Source organism: Sapajus apella, unplaced genomic scaffold, assembly GCF_009761245.1.
Source record: "Sapajus apella isolate SASKATOON/1434 unplaced genomic scaffold, GSC_monkey_1.0 scaffold40, whole genome shotgun sequence".
Lineage (NCBI taxonomy): Eukaryota > Metazoa > Chordata > Mammalia > Primates > Cebidae > Sapajus > Sapajus apella.
The window spans coordinates 358,464-374,357 of NW_022436980.1; the positions used below are offsets into that span (position 1 = coordinate 358,464).

Here is a 15,894-nt window from a genome sequence, read left to right on the forward strand (position 1 = left end):
ATTTTAAATTAAATATTTTTGTTGAAATGTATAATGTACACAGATTATAGATGTGTATTTAATGAATTATGAAATAAACATACCCATGAATCTATAGTCCACATTAAGAAATACAGTAGAAAGACAAGTAATACAAGAAAAATACAAGACATTCAGAAGCCTATTTTGTACTCTTACCTAGTTAATATTCCCACTCTCCTCTCTAAGAATAACCACTATCCTGACTTCTAACACTATACGTTACTGTTATCTGTTTTGAATTTTAGATAAGTAGAATTACACAATACATACTGCTTTCTTTCTTGCTTCTATTTCTACTATATTTGTAGCACTATTTAATTCAATTTCATTATTAAAATAGCATTTCATTGTTTCGGCTATGGTACTACCACAAATTAAATTACTCGTTTTACAGTTGATGTAATAATACTGCCCTGAACAACCTTCTACATATCTTTTGGTAAATATGTATATGTATTTCTGTTAAATGTGTAGTGATCCATAGCATATTAGTATGTTTAACTTTGACACAGCCAAACAATTTTCCAAAGTGGTTATACCAATGACTTCATGTTTTCATTTTCACAAAATATGTTTGAGTTCCAATTCCTTCTCATCTAATGACCAACACTGTGAATAGCTGTACAATGTGAAATTAAAGGGATAAATCATAGCCATCTTTGTCTCATTTCTCATTTCAAGAGGAAAACTTACGTTAATTCATCATTAAAGAGGGTATTGTTATAGCTTTGGGAAAATTAACAAAGTTCATATTAATGAAATTCCTTTTGTTTCCCTGTGTACCAAGAGATTTTTATAATGAAGAGAAGGTAAATTTTATTAAATGTTTATCTATTTTTAATCACTATATATTTCTCTCCTTATTTCTGTTATTATGTGAAATGCATTGACTGATTCTGAAAAGTTAAACCAACTGTACTCCTAGGTGAACATAAATTTGTTGTAATTTTTTGCACCTTCTCTGATTCTTGATCAGACTTGCCAGAGATGCATCAATTTCATTAGTATTTTCAAAGAATCACTTTTGGTTTTGCTAATGTACTAAAAAAAATTTTCTATTTTTTAAATTTCTGCTCTCATCTTTTGAATTAGTGTTCTTTGAAAAATTAGAACCAATAGATGTTTTTCTATACATAGAGAAAGATTTATTTTATTGCATTTTAGATTTTGGGGTACATGTGAAGAACATGCAAGATTGTTGCATAGGTACACACATGGCAGCGTGATTTGCTGCCTTCCTCCCCTTCACCTATATCTGGCATTTCTCCCCATGCTATATCTCCCCAATTCCCCACCCTCCCCACTGTCCCTCCCCTATTTTCCCCCAACAGGTGCCACTGTGTGATGTTACCCTCCCTGTGTCCATGTGTTCTCATTGTTCAACACCCGCCTATGAGTGAGAACATGTGGTGTTTGATTTTCTGCTCTTGTGTCAGTTTGCTGAGAATTATGGTTTCCAGGTTCATCCATGACCCTACAAAGGACATGAACTCATCGTTTTTGATGGCTGCATAATATTCTATGGTGTATATGTGCCACATTTTCCCTGTCCAGTCTATCATCGATGGGCATTTGGATTGGTTCCAGGTCTTAGCTATTGTAAACAGTGCTGCAATGAACATTCATGTGTATATGTCCTTATAGTAGAATGATTTATTATCCTTTGGATATATAGCCAGTAATGGGATTGCTGGGTCAAATGGAATTTCTATTTGTAGGTCCTTGAGGAATCACCACACTGTCTTCCACAATGGTTGAACTAATTTACACTCCCACCAACAGTATAAAAATGTTTCTATTTCTCCACATCCTCTCCAGCATCTGTTGTCTCCAGATTTTTTAATGATCGCCATTTTAAATGGAGCTGGTTTTTTGAAAAGATCAACAAAATAGACAGACCACTAGCCAGATTAATAAAAAGGAGAGAATAATTAAATAGATGCAATAAAAAATGATAAAGGGGATATCACCACAGATTCCACAGAAATTCAAACCATCATCAGAGATTATTACAAACAACTCTATGCACATAAACTAGTAAACCTGGAAGAAATGGATAAATTCCTGGACATTTGCATCCTCCCAAGCCTAAACCAGGAAGAAGTCGAAACCCCGAATGGACCGATTACAAGGTCTGAAGTTGAGGCAGCAATTAAAAGCCTACCACCCAAAAAAAGCCCAGGTCCAGATGGGTTCACAGCCAAATTCTACCAGACACACAAAGAGGAACTTGTACCATTCCTTCTGAAACTATTCCAAATAATCCAAAAAATGGGAATTCTTCCCAATTCATTTTATGAGAAAACATAATCCTGATACCAAAACCTGGCAGAGAATCAGCAAGAAAAGAAAATTTCGGGCCAATATCCATGATGAACATAGATGTAAAAATCTTCAATAAAATACTGGCAAGTTGACTGCAATAGCACATCAAAAAGCTTATCCACCATGATCAAGTAGGATTCATCCCAGGGATGCAAGGCTGGTTCAATGTACACAAGTCTATAAATGTAATTCACCATATAAACAGAATCAAAGACAAAAACCACATGATTATCTCAATTGATGCAGAGAAGGTCTTTGAAAAAATTCAACAGCCTTTATGCTAAAAACCCTCAATAAACTAGGTATAAATGGAACATATCTCAAAATAATAAAAGCTATTTACAACAAACCAGCAGCCCATATCATACTGAATGGGCAAAAACTGGAAGCATTCACTTTGAAATCTGGCACTAGACAAGGATGCCCTCTCTCACCACTCCTATTCAATATAGCACTGGAAGTTCTAGCCAGAGCAATCAGGCAAGAAAAAGAAATAAAGGGTACTCAAATAGGAAAGGAGGAAGTCAAATTGTCTCTACTTGCAGACGACATGATTGTATATCTAGAAACCCCATCATCTCAGCCCAAAATCTCCTGAAACTGATAAGCAACTTCAGCAAAGTCTCAGGATACAAAATCAATGTGCAAAAATCACAAGCATTCCTACACACCAATAACAGACTTAAAGAGAGCCAATTCAAAAACAAACTGCCATTCACAATTGCTAACAAGAGAATAAAATACCTAGGAATACAAGTAACAAGGAACGTTAAGGACCTCTTCAAGGAGAACTACAAGCCACTGCTCAACGAAATAAGAGAGGACACAAACAGATGGAGAAACATTCCATGTTCATGGTTAGGAAGAATCAATATCGTGAAAATGGCCATACTGCCCAAAGTAATTTACAGATTCAACGCTATCCCCATCAATCTACCAATGACCTTCTTCACAGAACTGGAAAAAAACACCTTAAATTTCATATGGAACCAAAAGAGAGCTCGCATATCCAAGTGAATTCCAAGCAAAAAGAACAAAGCACACTACCAGACTTCAAACTATACTAGAAGGTTACAGTAATCAAAACAGCATGGTACTGGTACCAAAACAGAGATATAGACCAATGGAACTGAACAGAGAAAAATATTTATTATGAGGAATTGGCTCACGTGATTATGAAGGCTGACAAGTCCCAAGATCTGAAGGGTGAGTTGGCAAGCAGGAGATCCAGGAGAGCTGATGGTGTTCCAGTCTGAGTCTGAAGACCTGAGAACCAGGAGAACCAATGGTATAGTTCCAGTCTGAAGGTCAGCAGGCTCAAGAACCAGGAAGAGCCGATGTTTCAGTCAGAGTCCAAAGGCAGGAAAAAGCTGATATCTCAGTTCAAAAGCAGTCAGGCAGGAAGAATTCTCTCTTACTTGAAAGATGGTTAGCCTTTTTGTTCTATTCAGGCCTTCAGCTGATTGATAAGGCCCACCCACATTTGGAATGGCAATCTGCTTTACTCAGTCTACAAATTTAAATATTCATCCTAACTAAAAGATCCTCACCTAAACCTTCAGAAAGATGTTTGACCAAATATTTGGTCACCTCAAGCCCTGGTCAAGTTGACACATAAAATAAGCCATTATATCTTTATTATCTTTCTACTATTTTCTTTGGGTTAAATTCGCTATTTATCTAACTTGCTGGGTTGGATACTAAGATCACTGATTTTTAGCTTTTCTTCACTTTTTAATAAATACAATAAACCTATAAATTTTCTAATTTCTATACCGATATCTTCTATGCCATAGAAGGTATTCAGAAGTGTAGTAATGACTAAACATTGGGGGATTTTTCAATTATCTTTTTCTTATTGATAAACTTGCTGAATTCTCTTGTGCTTAGAGAATATATTATGTATTATTTTAATACTCTGAAATTTGTTGGCATGTTTTTTGGTTCAGCAAATATAAAACTTTTGCAAATACTCTGGGCGTTTGAAAATAATTTGTGGTCTTTTAGTACTACATACATAATGTATTATATGTGTCAACTTGTTAATCATGTGGTTCATGTTTTCTTTATCTTCACTAATTATTTCTTTGTTTGTTTTCTCAGTGACTGGAAGAGGTTTGTTAAAATCTCCAACTACAACTGTAAATTTGAGTATTTTTCACTTTAGTTCTGTCCAATTTTTAAAATATTTTTTAGTTCTATCAAATTATACATACACACACATCATGATTCCATGCAAAATGAAAACACAATTCAGATAAGCACATGTTTTAGTTAACATGATACCATGAAAAGCAAGCACTGTCTGTATGCTATGAATCTATGCCATCATTAGGCATATACATATTTAGAATTATTACATCTTCTGCTGAATTAAACCTGTTTCCATTACAAAATGTTATCCTTAAAAATGTTTTTCCTTAAAGTCTAAATCCTGATATTAGTATAGCTACAAAATTTTGTTTGGTTATGGTTGACATGCTGTATCCTTTTAAAATTTTACAATAGCCTATTATTAGCCTATTTAATAAGTTTACATTTAATACAATTGCTGACATATTTTAGAACAAAGCTACCTACTTATCTTGTATTTGTCCCATTTTTTAAATGTGTCCTCCCTTTTTTGGGGAAGTGGGTTGGATAGTAATTTTTTCTCAGACCAATTTTCCACTCTATTAACTTATCCATTATACATACATTTCTTATTCTTTTAGTGTGACCACCAGAATAAAAATTTTTCATGATTTATCAAATTATAATGTAAATTAGTAATTGTGCTAGTTTCTGGAAATTATAAGGACTGTATTAGTGTTCTCCAGAGAAACAGAATCAATAGGATATATATTTGTGTGTGTATATATATATATATATATATATGAAGGAATTTATTGTGCAAATTGGTTAATGTAATTATGCAGAATTAGAAGTTCCACAATATGCTCTCTATAAGCTGAAGAAGTAGGAAAGCTGGGATTGTAACTTAGTCTGTGTTTGAAGGCCTGAGAACCAGTGAGGTGGGAGGGGCCTGGTATAAGGAGATTCTGAAGTCCTGAGAACCTTGAGTTCTGATGTTCAGTAGCAGAAAATGATGGATATCCCAGTTCCACTAGAGACAGCAAATTCACCTTTCCTCTTTTTTGTTCTATCTTAACCTCAGTAACTGGATAGTGTCTGCTCATTTGGTGAGGGTGGATATTCTTCACTCAGTCTTCTAGTTCAAATGGTCATTTATTCTGGAAACACTCTCACAGACACACTAAAAAGTAATGTTTACCAACTCTCTGGGTATTCCTTAATCCAGTCAACTTGACGTATAAAATTAACCGTCACAAAGACATTGGAAATTAAATTCAGTGACTGTCATCCCAACATGTATCATAATTCTCAATATATTATACTCCAATAAGTCATTATTGTTTTTATAAAGTATTTTCTTAGTTTAACATGTTTGTGGTTCTTTATTCTTTTCTCCATCTCTGTTCTTATATAATAGATTATTTTCATTTTCTTAAACAAGCCTTTTAGGTTTTTCCTTAGTGAAGATTTGATGTTGATGAATTGTTGCAAATTTTGTCTGCCAAAAATAATTTGACAACATGTTTAAATTATGTTTTTGTATAGAATTTTGATGTGATTATCAAAACTGGAAATATAATGGGTGCTAAATTTTATTCAAATACTTTTTCAGCATCAATAGAGATAATAGTCATTTTTTCTTAGACCTACTAGTGATATAAATTATATTGATGGATTTTGTAATAGTATCTATTCTTGTATCTCTGCAGTAAAACACCACTTGTCATAAGGGACTGTTTTTTAATGTGCTCTTGGGATTCTGTCCCCTAATATTTTATTTAAGATTTTTCCAATAATATTTCATTTTACTGTAATAAGAACACAAACATAAGACCTACCCTCTTAATGAATTTTTTAATATATAGTACATTATTGTTGACTATAGATAAAAATGTCAGATTTCTAAAGTTTATACATCAATCAAACTTGCTCGACTGAAACTTTAAGTTCATTGATCAGTATCTCTGCATTTCAACCTCTCCCAGCCCATCAGCCACCAATCCACTCTTTGATTCTATAAATATGACTATTTTAAATTCTGATGTAAGTTGAATAGTGAAGTATTTGTCTTTCTGTGACCAGTTATTTCACTTCACATAATATCCTCTAGGTTCATCATGTTGTCACCTAACGTAAAATTTCCTTATTTATTAAGGCTGACTCATTGTAGATCTACCATGTGTATTATAGGTATATGAGGGGACACTCTTCAGCCCTAATAAGGTCTAGGTAACCACATGTTGTTTATTCAACTGCCAATGGCCATTTAGGCCATTTCCACATATTGGCTATTGTCAAAAGTATTATGATTTATTTATCTTTGAAATCTTGATTTCAATTCTTTGTATAAATATCCAGAAGTGGGATTGCTGTATTATATAGGTAGTTCTATTTTTAATTTTTTGAGGAGCCTCCACACTGTTTTCCATAGTGGCTGAACCATTTTGCAGTCCCACCATGCAAGTGTTCCTATATCTTCATATCCTTGCCAAAAGGTGATTTTTAGTTTAAAAGATATATACATAATAATCATCTTAATATCTAATCTTGGTTTTGATTTGCATTTCTCTAATAATTAGTGACATTAAGCACTTTTTCATATATCTGATCATTTGTATGCCTTCTTTGGAGATATGTCTATTTAAGACCTAAGCCCATTTTAAAATCATATTATTAGATTTTTTTTTACTATTGAGTTGTATGAGTTTCTTATGTATCTTGCAAATTAACCCTTTACAGGCATGGCTTGCAAAATTTTTCTCCTATTCTGTACATTGCCTTTTCACACTGTTGTTTCTTTTGCTGTGAAGAAGCTTTTTAGTTTGACATTGTCCTACTTTTTATTTTTGTTTTGTCATTACTTTTAGTGTCACGTTAATAATGGCCGTCACATTGGCAAAACCAGTGTCATGAAGCTTTTCTCCTATGTTTTCTTCCATATATTTCAGAGTTTAAGGTCTTATGTTTAAGTCCTTAATCCATTTTGAATTTTTTCAGTATAATGTATGAAAAAGGTCTAATTACATTCTTTTACATGTGGATATTCAGTTTTCTCAATACCATTTGTTTAATGGATTATCCTTTTTACACTGTGTATTATTGGCACCCCTGTTGAAGATCAGTTGACCATATATGTGTGGATTACTTCTGGGCTCTCTATTCTGTTCCATCAGTCTATATGTCTGTTTATATGCTATTGCAATACTATATTAATTATTGTAGCCTTGTAATTTAGTTCAAAATCAGAAAATGTTATTAATATGTGTTGAACTATCCTTGCACTTCAGTGATAAATCCCACTTGATCATGATGCATAATTATTTTAATGTGCTCTTGGATTCAGTTTGCAGTCGATCCACCCACCTTGGCCTCCCAAAGTGCTAGGATTACAGGTTGAGTATTTTGTTAAATGTTTTGCATCTATATTCATCAGGAACATTTGCCTGGAGTTTGCTTTTTTACTGTATACTTATCTGGTTTTGGTATCCAGGTATTGATCTATTTCTTTTAGTCCTTCCAATGTGTTAGCATAAAATTGTTCATAACAGTCTGCCAATCATTTGAATTTCTGTGGTATCAGATATATCTGTTTTTTATTTCTGATTTTATTTATTTGGTCTTCATTTTTTTGTTGTTGTTGTTTAGCTAAAAGTTTGCCAGTTTTGTTTATATTTTTTAAAAATCTCTTTTTATTCTTTTCAACTTTTATTTTAGGTTTAAGGGGTACATATGCAGGTTTGGTACATGGGGAAATTGCATGTTATGGGGGTTTGGTGTACAAATAGTTTTGTCACCCAGGTAATTAGCATAATACTTGATAGGTGGCCTTTCAATCCTCACCCTCCTTCCACCCTCTATCCTAAAATAGGCTCCAGTGTCTACTGTTCCCTTCTTTGTGTCTGTGTGTACACAATGTTTAGATCCTACTTACAAGGAGCACATGGAGTATTTGGTTTTCTGTTCCTGTGTTAATTTGTTTAGGATAATGGCCTCCAGCTCCCTCCATGTGCTGCAAAGGACATGATCTCATTTATATAAATTGCTGTGTAGTACTCCATGATGTAAATGTAGCACATTTTCCTCATCCAGTCCACCACTGATAGGCAGTTAGGTTGTACTATGAATAGTACTGCAATGAACATACACATGCATGTGTATGTTATGGTAGAACAACTTATATTTCTTTGGCTATATACCCACTAACAATACTGCTGGATGAAATGGTAGCTCTGCTTTCAGTTCTTTAGGAAATCTCTAGATTGCTTCCCACAGTGGCTTAACTAATTTACATTCCCACCAGCAGTGTATAAGTGTTCCCTATTCTCTGCAACCTTGCTGGCATCTGTTATTTTTAAAAATTTGTAGTAACAGCCATTCTCACAGGTGTGAGATGGTATCTTATTGTGGTTTTAATTTGTATCTCCCTAATGATTAGAGATATTATGCATTTTTTCATATGTTTGTAGGTCACATGTTTGTCTTTTGAGAAATGTCTGAGCATGTTCTTTGCCCACTTTTTAATGGAGTTGTTTGTTCTTTGTTAAGTTTCTCATAGATTTTAGTTATTAGACATTTGTCACATGCATAGTTGCACACCTTCTCCTATTCCATAAGTTGCCTGAAAAAAAAAACAACTCTTCACTTATCTTTGGCTTTTTTGTAAACTCTATTTATTTCTCCTCTTATCTTTATTATTTCTTTCCTCCTATTTTTAGTTTAGTTTGTTCTTCTCTACTTCCTTTAGGTGCAACATTAGGTTGTTTATCTTTCTTCTTTTTTATTGCTATGACATCTGCTTATTGCTTTAATCTCCCCTCTTACAATTGCATTTGCTGTATCCTACAGGTTTTGGTATGTTGTATTTCCATTTTCATTTGTCTCAAGAATTTTTATAAATTTCACTTTTAATTTCTTCATTGACATGTTTGTTGTTCAGAAACGTGCTGTTTAATTTTTACATAGTTATGAGATTTTCAAATTTCTCCTGTTAATCTCTAGTTTTATATCATGTATTCAGAAAAGATACTTGATATAACTTCAGTCTTCTTAAATATGTTAGGACTTTTTTGTGGCCTAATATATGATCTATTATGTTATGTTCCATGTGCAGTTGAGAAGAATGTGTATTGTTGTTGTACGGAATGTTCTATAAATGTCTCTTAGGGCCATTTGGCCTAGAGTGCAGTTTAAATCCAATGTTTCTTTGTTGATGTTCTATTTGGATGATCTATCTATTACTGACAGTGGGGTGCTAAAGTCCCCTACTTCTACTGTATTACAGTCAATCTCTTTCTTCAGATCTATTAATATTTGTTTCACATATTTAGAAGCTCCAAAGTTGGGTACCTATATAATTGCTATATCTTTTTGCTTAATTGACCCCTTTATCATTGCACAGTTTTTATTTAAAGTCTGTTTTGTCTAAGTATAGCTAATACTGCTCTCTTTTGGTTTTCTTTGCATGAAGTACCTTTTTCTACCCCCTAACTTTCAGTCTGTGTGTGTCCTTACAGGTAAGGTGAGTCTCTCTTAGGCAATATATAGTTGGGTCTTATCTTTTAATCCATTCAACCACTCTATGTCTTTTAATTGGATAATTTAATCCATTTATATTCCAGGTAATTATTGATAGATAAAAACTTACTACTGCCATTTTATTCATTGTTTTCTAGCTGCCTTTTAGAGACCTTCTTACTCTTACTATCTTCCATTGTGGTCATTTTCTTTAGGAATATGTTTTAATTACTTGCTTTTTATTGTAAGTGTATTTATTATAGGTTTTTGCTTTTTAATTATTGTGGGGCTTAGAAAAAAATAACCTTAGAGTTATAATAGGTTATTTTAAGCTGATAACAACTTCAATTGCAAAAAGAAAAAGAAAAAAAATAAAACTTGTATTTGTTAACTCCACCTCCCCGTTTTGAATTTTTGATGTCACAGTACACAATTTTTTATTTTGCATCTCCCTTAACAAATTGTTGTAGTTATTATTACTTTGAATAGTTTTGCCTTTTAACCTTTTAAATATTGTGAAGATGTTAGTAATTTATACACCACCATTTCATTATTAGAGGATTTAGAATTTGTATATTTACTTTTACCAGCAAGTTATATATTTTCAGATGTTTTTGTGTTACTCATTAGCACCCTTTTCTTTTACCTTAAAGAACTCCCTATGCATTTCTTATAGAACAGGTCTAGTGGGGATAAATTCCCTCTGTTTTTCTTTGTCCATAAAATTTTTTCTCTTTCCTTCCTTTCCAAAGAACAGGTTTGCTGGGCATAGTATTCTTGGTTGACAATATTTTTCCTTCAGCACTTTGAATATATCATTCCACATTCTTCTGGCATATAAGGTTTCTGCTGTTTGCCATTAGGATTATTGGGAAGCCTGGAAATTTTCTTGTTACATACACTTTTCATCGCTTTTTCTTTTTCTACTCCCCTTGAATACTGGTAAGCTGCATTTTGCTCTTTTAATGTTATCCAATAAACCCCATGAGTTTTCTTCATTCATTTCTTTTCCATTATTTTAATGTTTTTATCCCCTAACTGTATATTTTTTTAAGCAATCAGTCTTTAGGTTCCCAGAATTTTCCTCTGCTTGATCAATTTTGCAGTTGGTGCTCTCTGTTGTATTTTTCATTATGGTCAATGTATTTTTCAGCTCTAGAAATAAAAATTTTTTTGACTTTTTTGTACTATTTCAATCTCTGATAAGTTTCTCTCCTAAATTTCTGGACTGATTTTCTGTATTTTTTTGAAGTTTGCTGACTTTCCTTAAAATAACTAGTAACAGTTATTTAAACCTAATAGTTCATTAAAAGTAATGGCAAAAACAACAATTACTTTTGCACCAATCTAATACTTTAAATACTTTGTCAGGCAGTTCTTTAATCTGTCTCTTTAGAGTTAGTCACTAGCACCTTATTCTGTTCATTTGTTGATATGTTTCCCTCACTGGTCTTGATTGTTGTAGCCATGTGTTGATGTCTATGCACTGAAGCAGGTACCTAATCCAGTCTTCACAGGTCTTGCTTTGTTTGGGAGCTTCCTTTTGTAGTAAGCCTGCCCAGAGATTCAGCACAGGTTGACCTGATTAGGTCCCTATGCCCATTATCACTTCAGCTCTTGCAGTGCTAGGAGTGCTCCAAGCCCAAGATTGCTGCAGCTAGAATCTTTTGGCCTCTGACGCTGATAAAGTGTTGGACTACAGCAAAAGCCCTTGGCTTCCAAGACCAGCGCAGCACATGACCAAGGCCAAGAGATGCTATGGCCTGCCTGCCACTAAGGTTTATTCAGGTTTCAACACTGCTGAATAGGCAGAAAAGTGTGGGTTGGGTCTCGAGTCTGTTTTGCTAGGGCCCATGGGGTCTCAATTGATACCAGGGCAGGTCTAGAGGCTCTGTCTTTGCATACCAGTCTAGTGTCAGGGGCTGTGGGAGTGGGGAGTCTACTAGATACTGAGTTTTACTGTGGTGGGCACTATACTGGATTCTACAGCAAAACCTTATGCTTATACTTTCCTTTCCTTTGCCAAGTGAATGATGTCTCTCTGTGCTCTGCTGCCTGGTGTTGGAAAAAGGGAGGCATAAGTAATCCTTTGGCTGCTGAACTTATACCCAAGGACATTGCTACTAAGATGAGCATGGCACTAGGGCATGCCTAAGGCCCATAGCAGCGATAACCTGCCTGCCACTGAGGTTTATTCAGCGCCTAAGGGCACTGTAGTTGGCCAGTGATGATGCAGGCCAGAACTCAAGTTCATTCTACCAGGGCCATGGGTTCCTGTCTGGCACTTGGACATGATTAAGGCCTTCAGTAGCTATAGTCTGTCTTGCACTGAGGATTACTGGGGGCTTGAAGTCACTGCAGTTAACCAGTGGTAATGCAGACTGGAACTTGAGCCCATCAGCTGGTTTTGTAGCTTTTCATGACACCAGGGTGCTCTAGAGCAGGGGTCCCTAACTTCTGGTCACAGTACCAGTCTGTGGCCTGTTAAGAACCGGACCATGCAGCAGGAGGTAAGTGGCAGGTGAGAGAGCAAAGATTCATCTGTATTTAAAGCTAATCCCAGTCACTCACATTACCACCACAGCTCCACCTCCTGTCAGATCAGCAGCACCATTAGATTCTCATAGAAGTGCAAACCTTATTGTAAAGTACACATGCAAGGGATCTACGTTGCATGTTCCTTATGAGAATCTAATTCCTGATGATCTATCACTGTCCCATCACCCCCAGATGGGACCCTCTAGTTGTAGTAAAACAAGCTCAGCACTCCCACTGATTCTACATTATGGTGAGTTGTATAATTATTTCATTATATATTACAATATAATAATAATAGAAATAAAGTGCACAATAAATGTGATATGCATGAATCATCCCAAAACCACCCCCACTCCCCATTTCCCACCAGTCCATGGAAAAACTGACTTCCACAAAAGCAGTTCCTGGTACCAAAAAGGTTGGACACCACTGGTCTAGACGGTCTAGATGTTTGTGCATACCAGCCTGTTGTCAGAGGTGAATGAACTCTGCACAGTCCTGAGTTTTACTGTGATGGGCCTGGTGTGTCTTTTCTTATTATTATGCTAAAGCAAGGTATTCCCATAACTCACCAGGTTTCCTTAGCTTGTATAAAGGGTTTTTCATGCATAGTTGTTTAAATTGAAGTTTCTGTAGACTATCACTGAAGAGTCTTACTTCACCATTGCTATGGTTTGAATGTCCCCTCAATAAGTCATGTTGAAATTTAATCTCCATTATAGCAGTATTGGCAAGTGGGGCCTTTAAGAGGTAACTCAATCATGAAAGCTCTGCCCTAATGAGAGATTAATAGGTTAATGAATTAATGAGGTATCATGGGAAGGGAACTAGTGGCTGTATAAGAGAAGAGAGACCTGAACTAGAGTGTTAGCACACTCTGTTCCCTCATTATGTGATGCCCTGCTCCACCTCGGGACACCACAGAGTCTCTACCAGCAAGAAGGTTCTCACCAAATGCCTTCCCTAGACCTCAGACTTCCCAGCCTTCATAAATGTAAGAAATAAATTCCCTTTCTTTATCAATTTCTCAGTTTTAAGCATTCAATTACAAGCAACAGAAAATAAACTAAGAAAGCTAATATGGTTTGTCTCTGTGTCCCCACCCAAATCTCATCTCAAATTGTAATCACCATGCGTTGAGGGTGGGAGCTGGTGGGAGGTGACTGGATCATGGGGTTAGTATTGCCCTTGCCGTTCTCTTGATAATGAGGGAGTTCTCATGAGATCTGATGGTTTTAAAATGTGGCACTTACCCTTTGCTTGCTCGCTCTTTCACCTGTCACCGTGTAAGACATGTCTTGCTTCCTCTTTGCCTTCTGCCATGTTTATAAGTTTCCTGGGGCCTCCCTAGCCACGTGGAACTGTGAGTCAATTAAACTTCTTTTGTTTATAAGTTACCCCGCCTCAGGTAGTATCTTTCTAGCACTGTGAGAATGGACTAATACAGCAGCCATCTTGCTTTGCTTCTACTTGAAGAGCTCTTTAACATTTCTTGCAAGTTAAATCTAGTGGTGGTAAACTTCCTTAGCTTTGTTTGTCTGGGAAAGTTTTTATCTCTGCTACATTTTTGAAAGACAGTTTTGTTGAATATACTATTCTTGATGGACAATATTTTTTAAAGCATTGTGAATATATTATACCACCCTTTCTGTCCTGCAAAATTTCTGCTAAAACTTCTTGATAATCTTATAAAGATTCTCTTGTATGTGACCAATCACTTTTTCTTGCTGCTCTTAAAATCGTCTCTTTGTCCTTGACTTCTGACAATCTGATAATAACATATCTGAATGTAGATTTCTTTGGTCTCATTTTATTTGGTGTTCTTTGGGGCTCCTGGGTTTGGATATCTACTTCCCTCTCTAGATTTGGGAGGCTTTCAACCATTGTATCTTTTTTTTCTTTTTTATAAAATCAGGATCTTGCCATGTTGTCCAGGCTGGTCTCAAACTCTTGGGCTCAAGCAATCCTCTCACATCAGCCTCTCAAAGGGCAGGGAATACAGGCATAAGCCACCATGCCCAGCCCTCATTATTTGTTTAAATAAGCTTTCTGATCCTTGATATGCTTCTTCTCATTCTGGATCTTCCATAATATACCTAGTGGACCATTTTAATAGTATTCCATAAGTTGTGTAAGGCTTCTTCTCTGTTCTTCATTCTTTTCCCCTTTTGCTTTTCTGATTGAATTATTTCTAGTTACCTGGCTTTGGTTTCACTGATCCTTTCTTCTACTTTCTGTAGTCTGCTGTTGACCCCTCTAGTGATTTTTTTTTTCAGTTTTATTATTGTGCTCTTCAGCTCCATGGCTTCTGTTTAGTACTTTTAAATGTATTTTCTTTGCTGAAAGTTCTAGTTTTGTTCATAAATTGCTTTCTTGATCTCAGTGAATCTCTTTATGACAGTTATTTTAATTCTCTATCAGGTAAGTCACATAAATCTATTTCATTAGGGTTGGTTTCCATTATATTATTTTGTTTGAAAAAATTTATGCCTGATTCTTCATTTTCCTTGATGATGTTGCTTTCTGCACATTAGACAAAGCAGGCATCTCTCTCAGTCTTCCTGAGATGTCCTCATAGAGAAGTTCCCCACCAATTGGCCTAGACAGAGATTCTGAGGACTTCTACTTACTCTTCCCTTTCCCATGGAGATACAGGTACCTGTGGTCTTTATCTTCTCAATCTGTGCTGAGCCCAGTGGGGTAGATATAGCATCTACCAGCTCAGGCCACCACCTTGGTTTTCCCCAGACAGCTAGATGTACCAGACCTATCAGAGCTTCAGGACTGGTGAGACATGTGCTAGGTTTTTTGCTTGTTTTGGCACCCCTGGAGAAATTAGGGTACTGGATGCACAGATCAACTCCTTTCAACCTAAGGGGTAGGCTGAGGCCTGGGATTTTTCATCTGTCCTCTGTGCTGAGCAGCAGGGCAGGGAAGGTCAAAAGCATCTATAAGCCCAATTTGCTACTTCTGTTCTTGTCTAGGCAGCTAGACTGTTTCAGAACTCCGTGCTCCAAGACTGGCAAGATAGAAACCAATTCTCTGGGGAGCCCCTTTAGAAAAATTGAGATGCTGAATATGTGACCAAAGTTCTTACCTCCCTTGGATGAAGCTGGGATACAGGAATTCTCTCCTTGATCACATAGTGCTGCACCAGGAGCAGGGTTTCTGGTAAGGAGGCAACCTAAATCTCCTTACTGGTGTTAGTGAATCTGGTTTCATGTTCTCCTGGGGTCCAGAAGCTTTTCAATTACTTTGTCATTTTTCACAAAGGGAATCTATATGTGAATTGCAGCTGACTCTGTGTTTGTGAGAATGAAAACCCATGCTTCCTATTCTGCCACCTTGCTGATGTTGCTCCTTTTCTGCTGATATTAATACATCTAACAAATCCATAGTTTTTTCATGGAACTTTTATTA

At 35.7% G+C, this 15,894-nt stretch overlaps 1 protein-coding gene across 9 annotated transcripts in view; it reads right to left on the minus strand.

The window, feature by feature from the left end:
• STXBP5L (syntaxin binding protein 5 like) overlaps positions 1-15,894 on the minus strand; it is a 421,768-nt gene that overhangs the window by 228,483 nt on the left and 177,391 nt on the right. The window contains exon 3 of one of the 9 annotated variants that reach the window (XM_032298942.1): positions 3,516-3,612. The exons of the other annotated variants lie outside the window; for them this stretch is intronic. Within the exon in view, the coding sequence (XP_032154833.1) occupies positions 3,516-3,612 (97 nt within the window). The remainder of the gene's footprint in view (positions 1-3,515; positions 3,613-15,894) is intronic. 9 annotated transcript variants of the gene reach the window in all.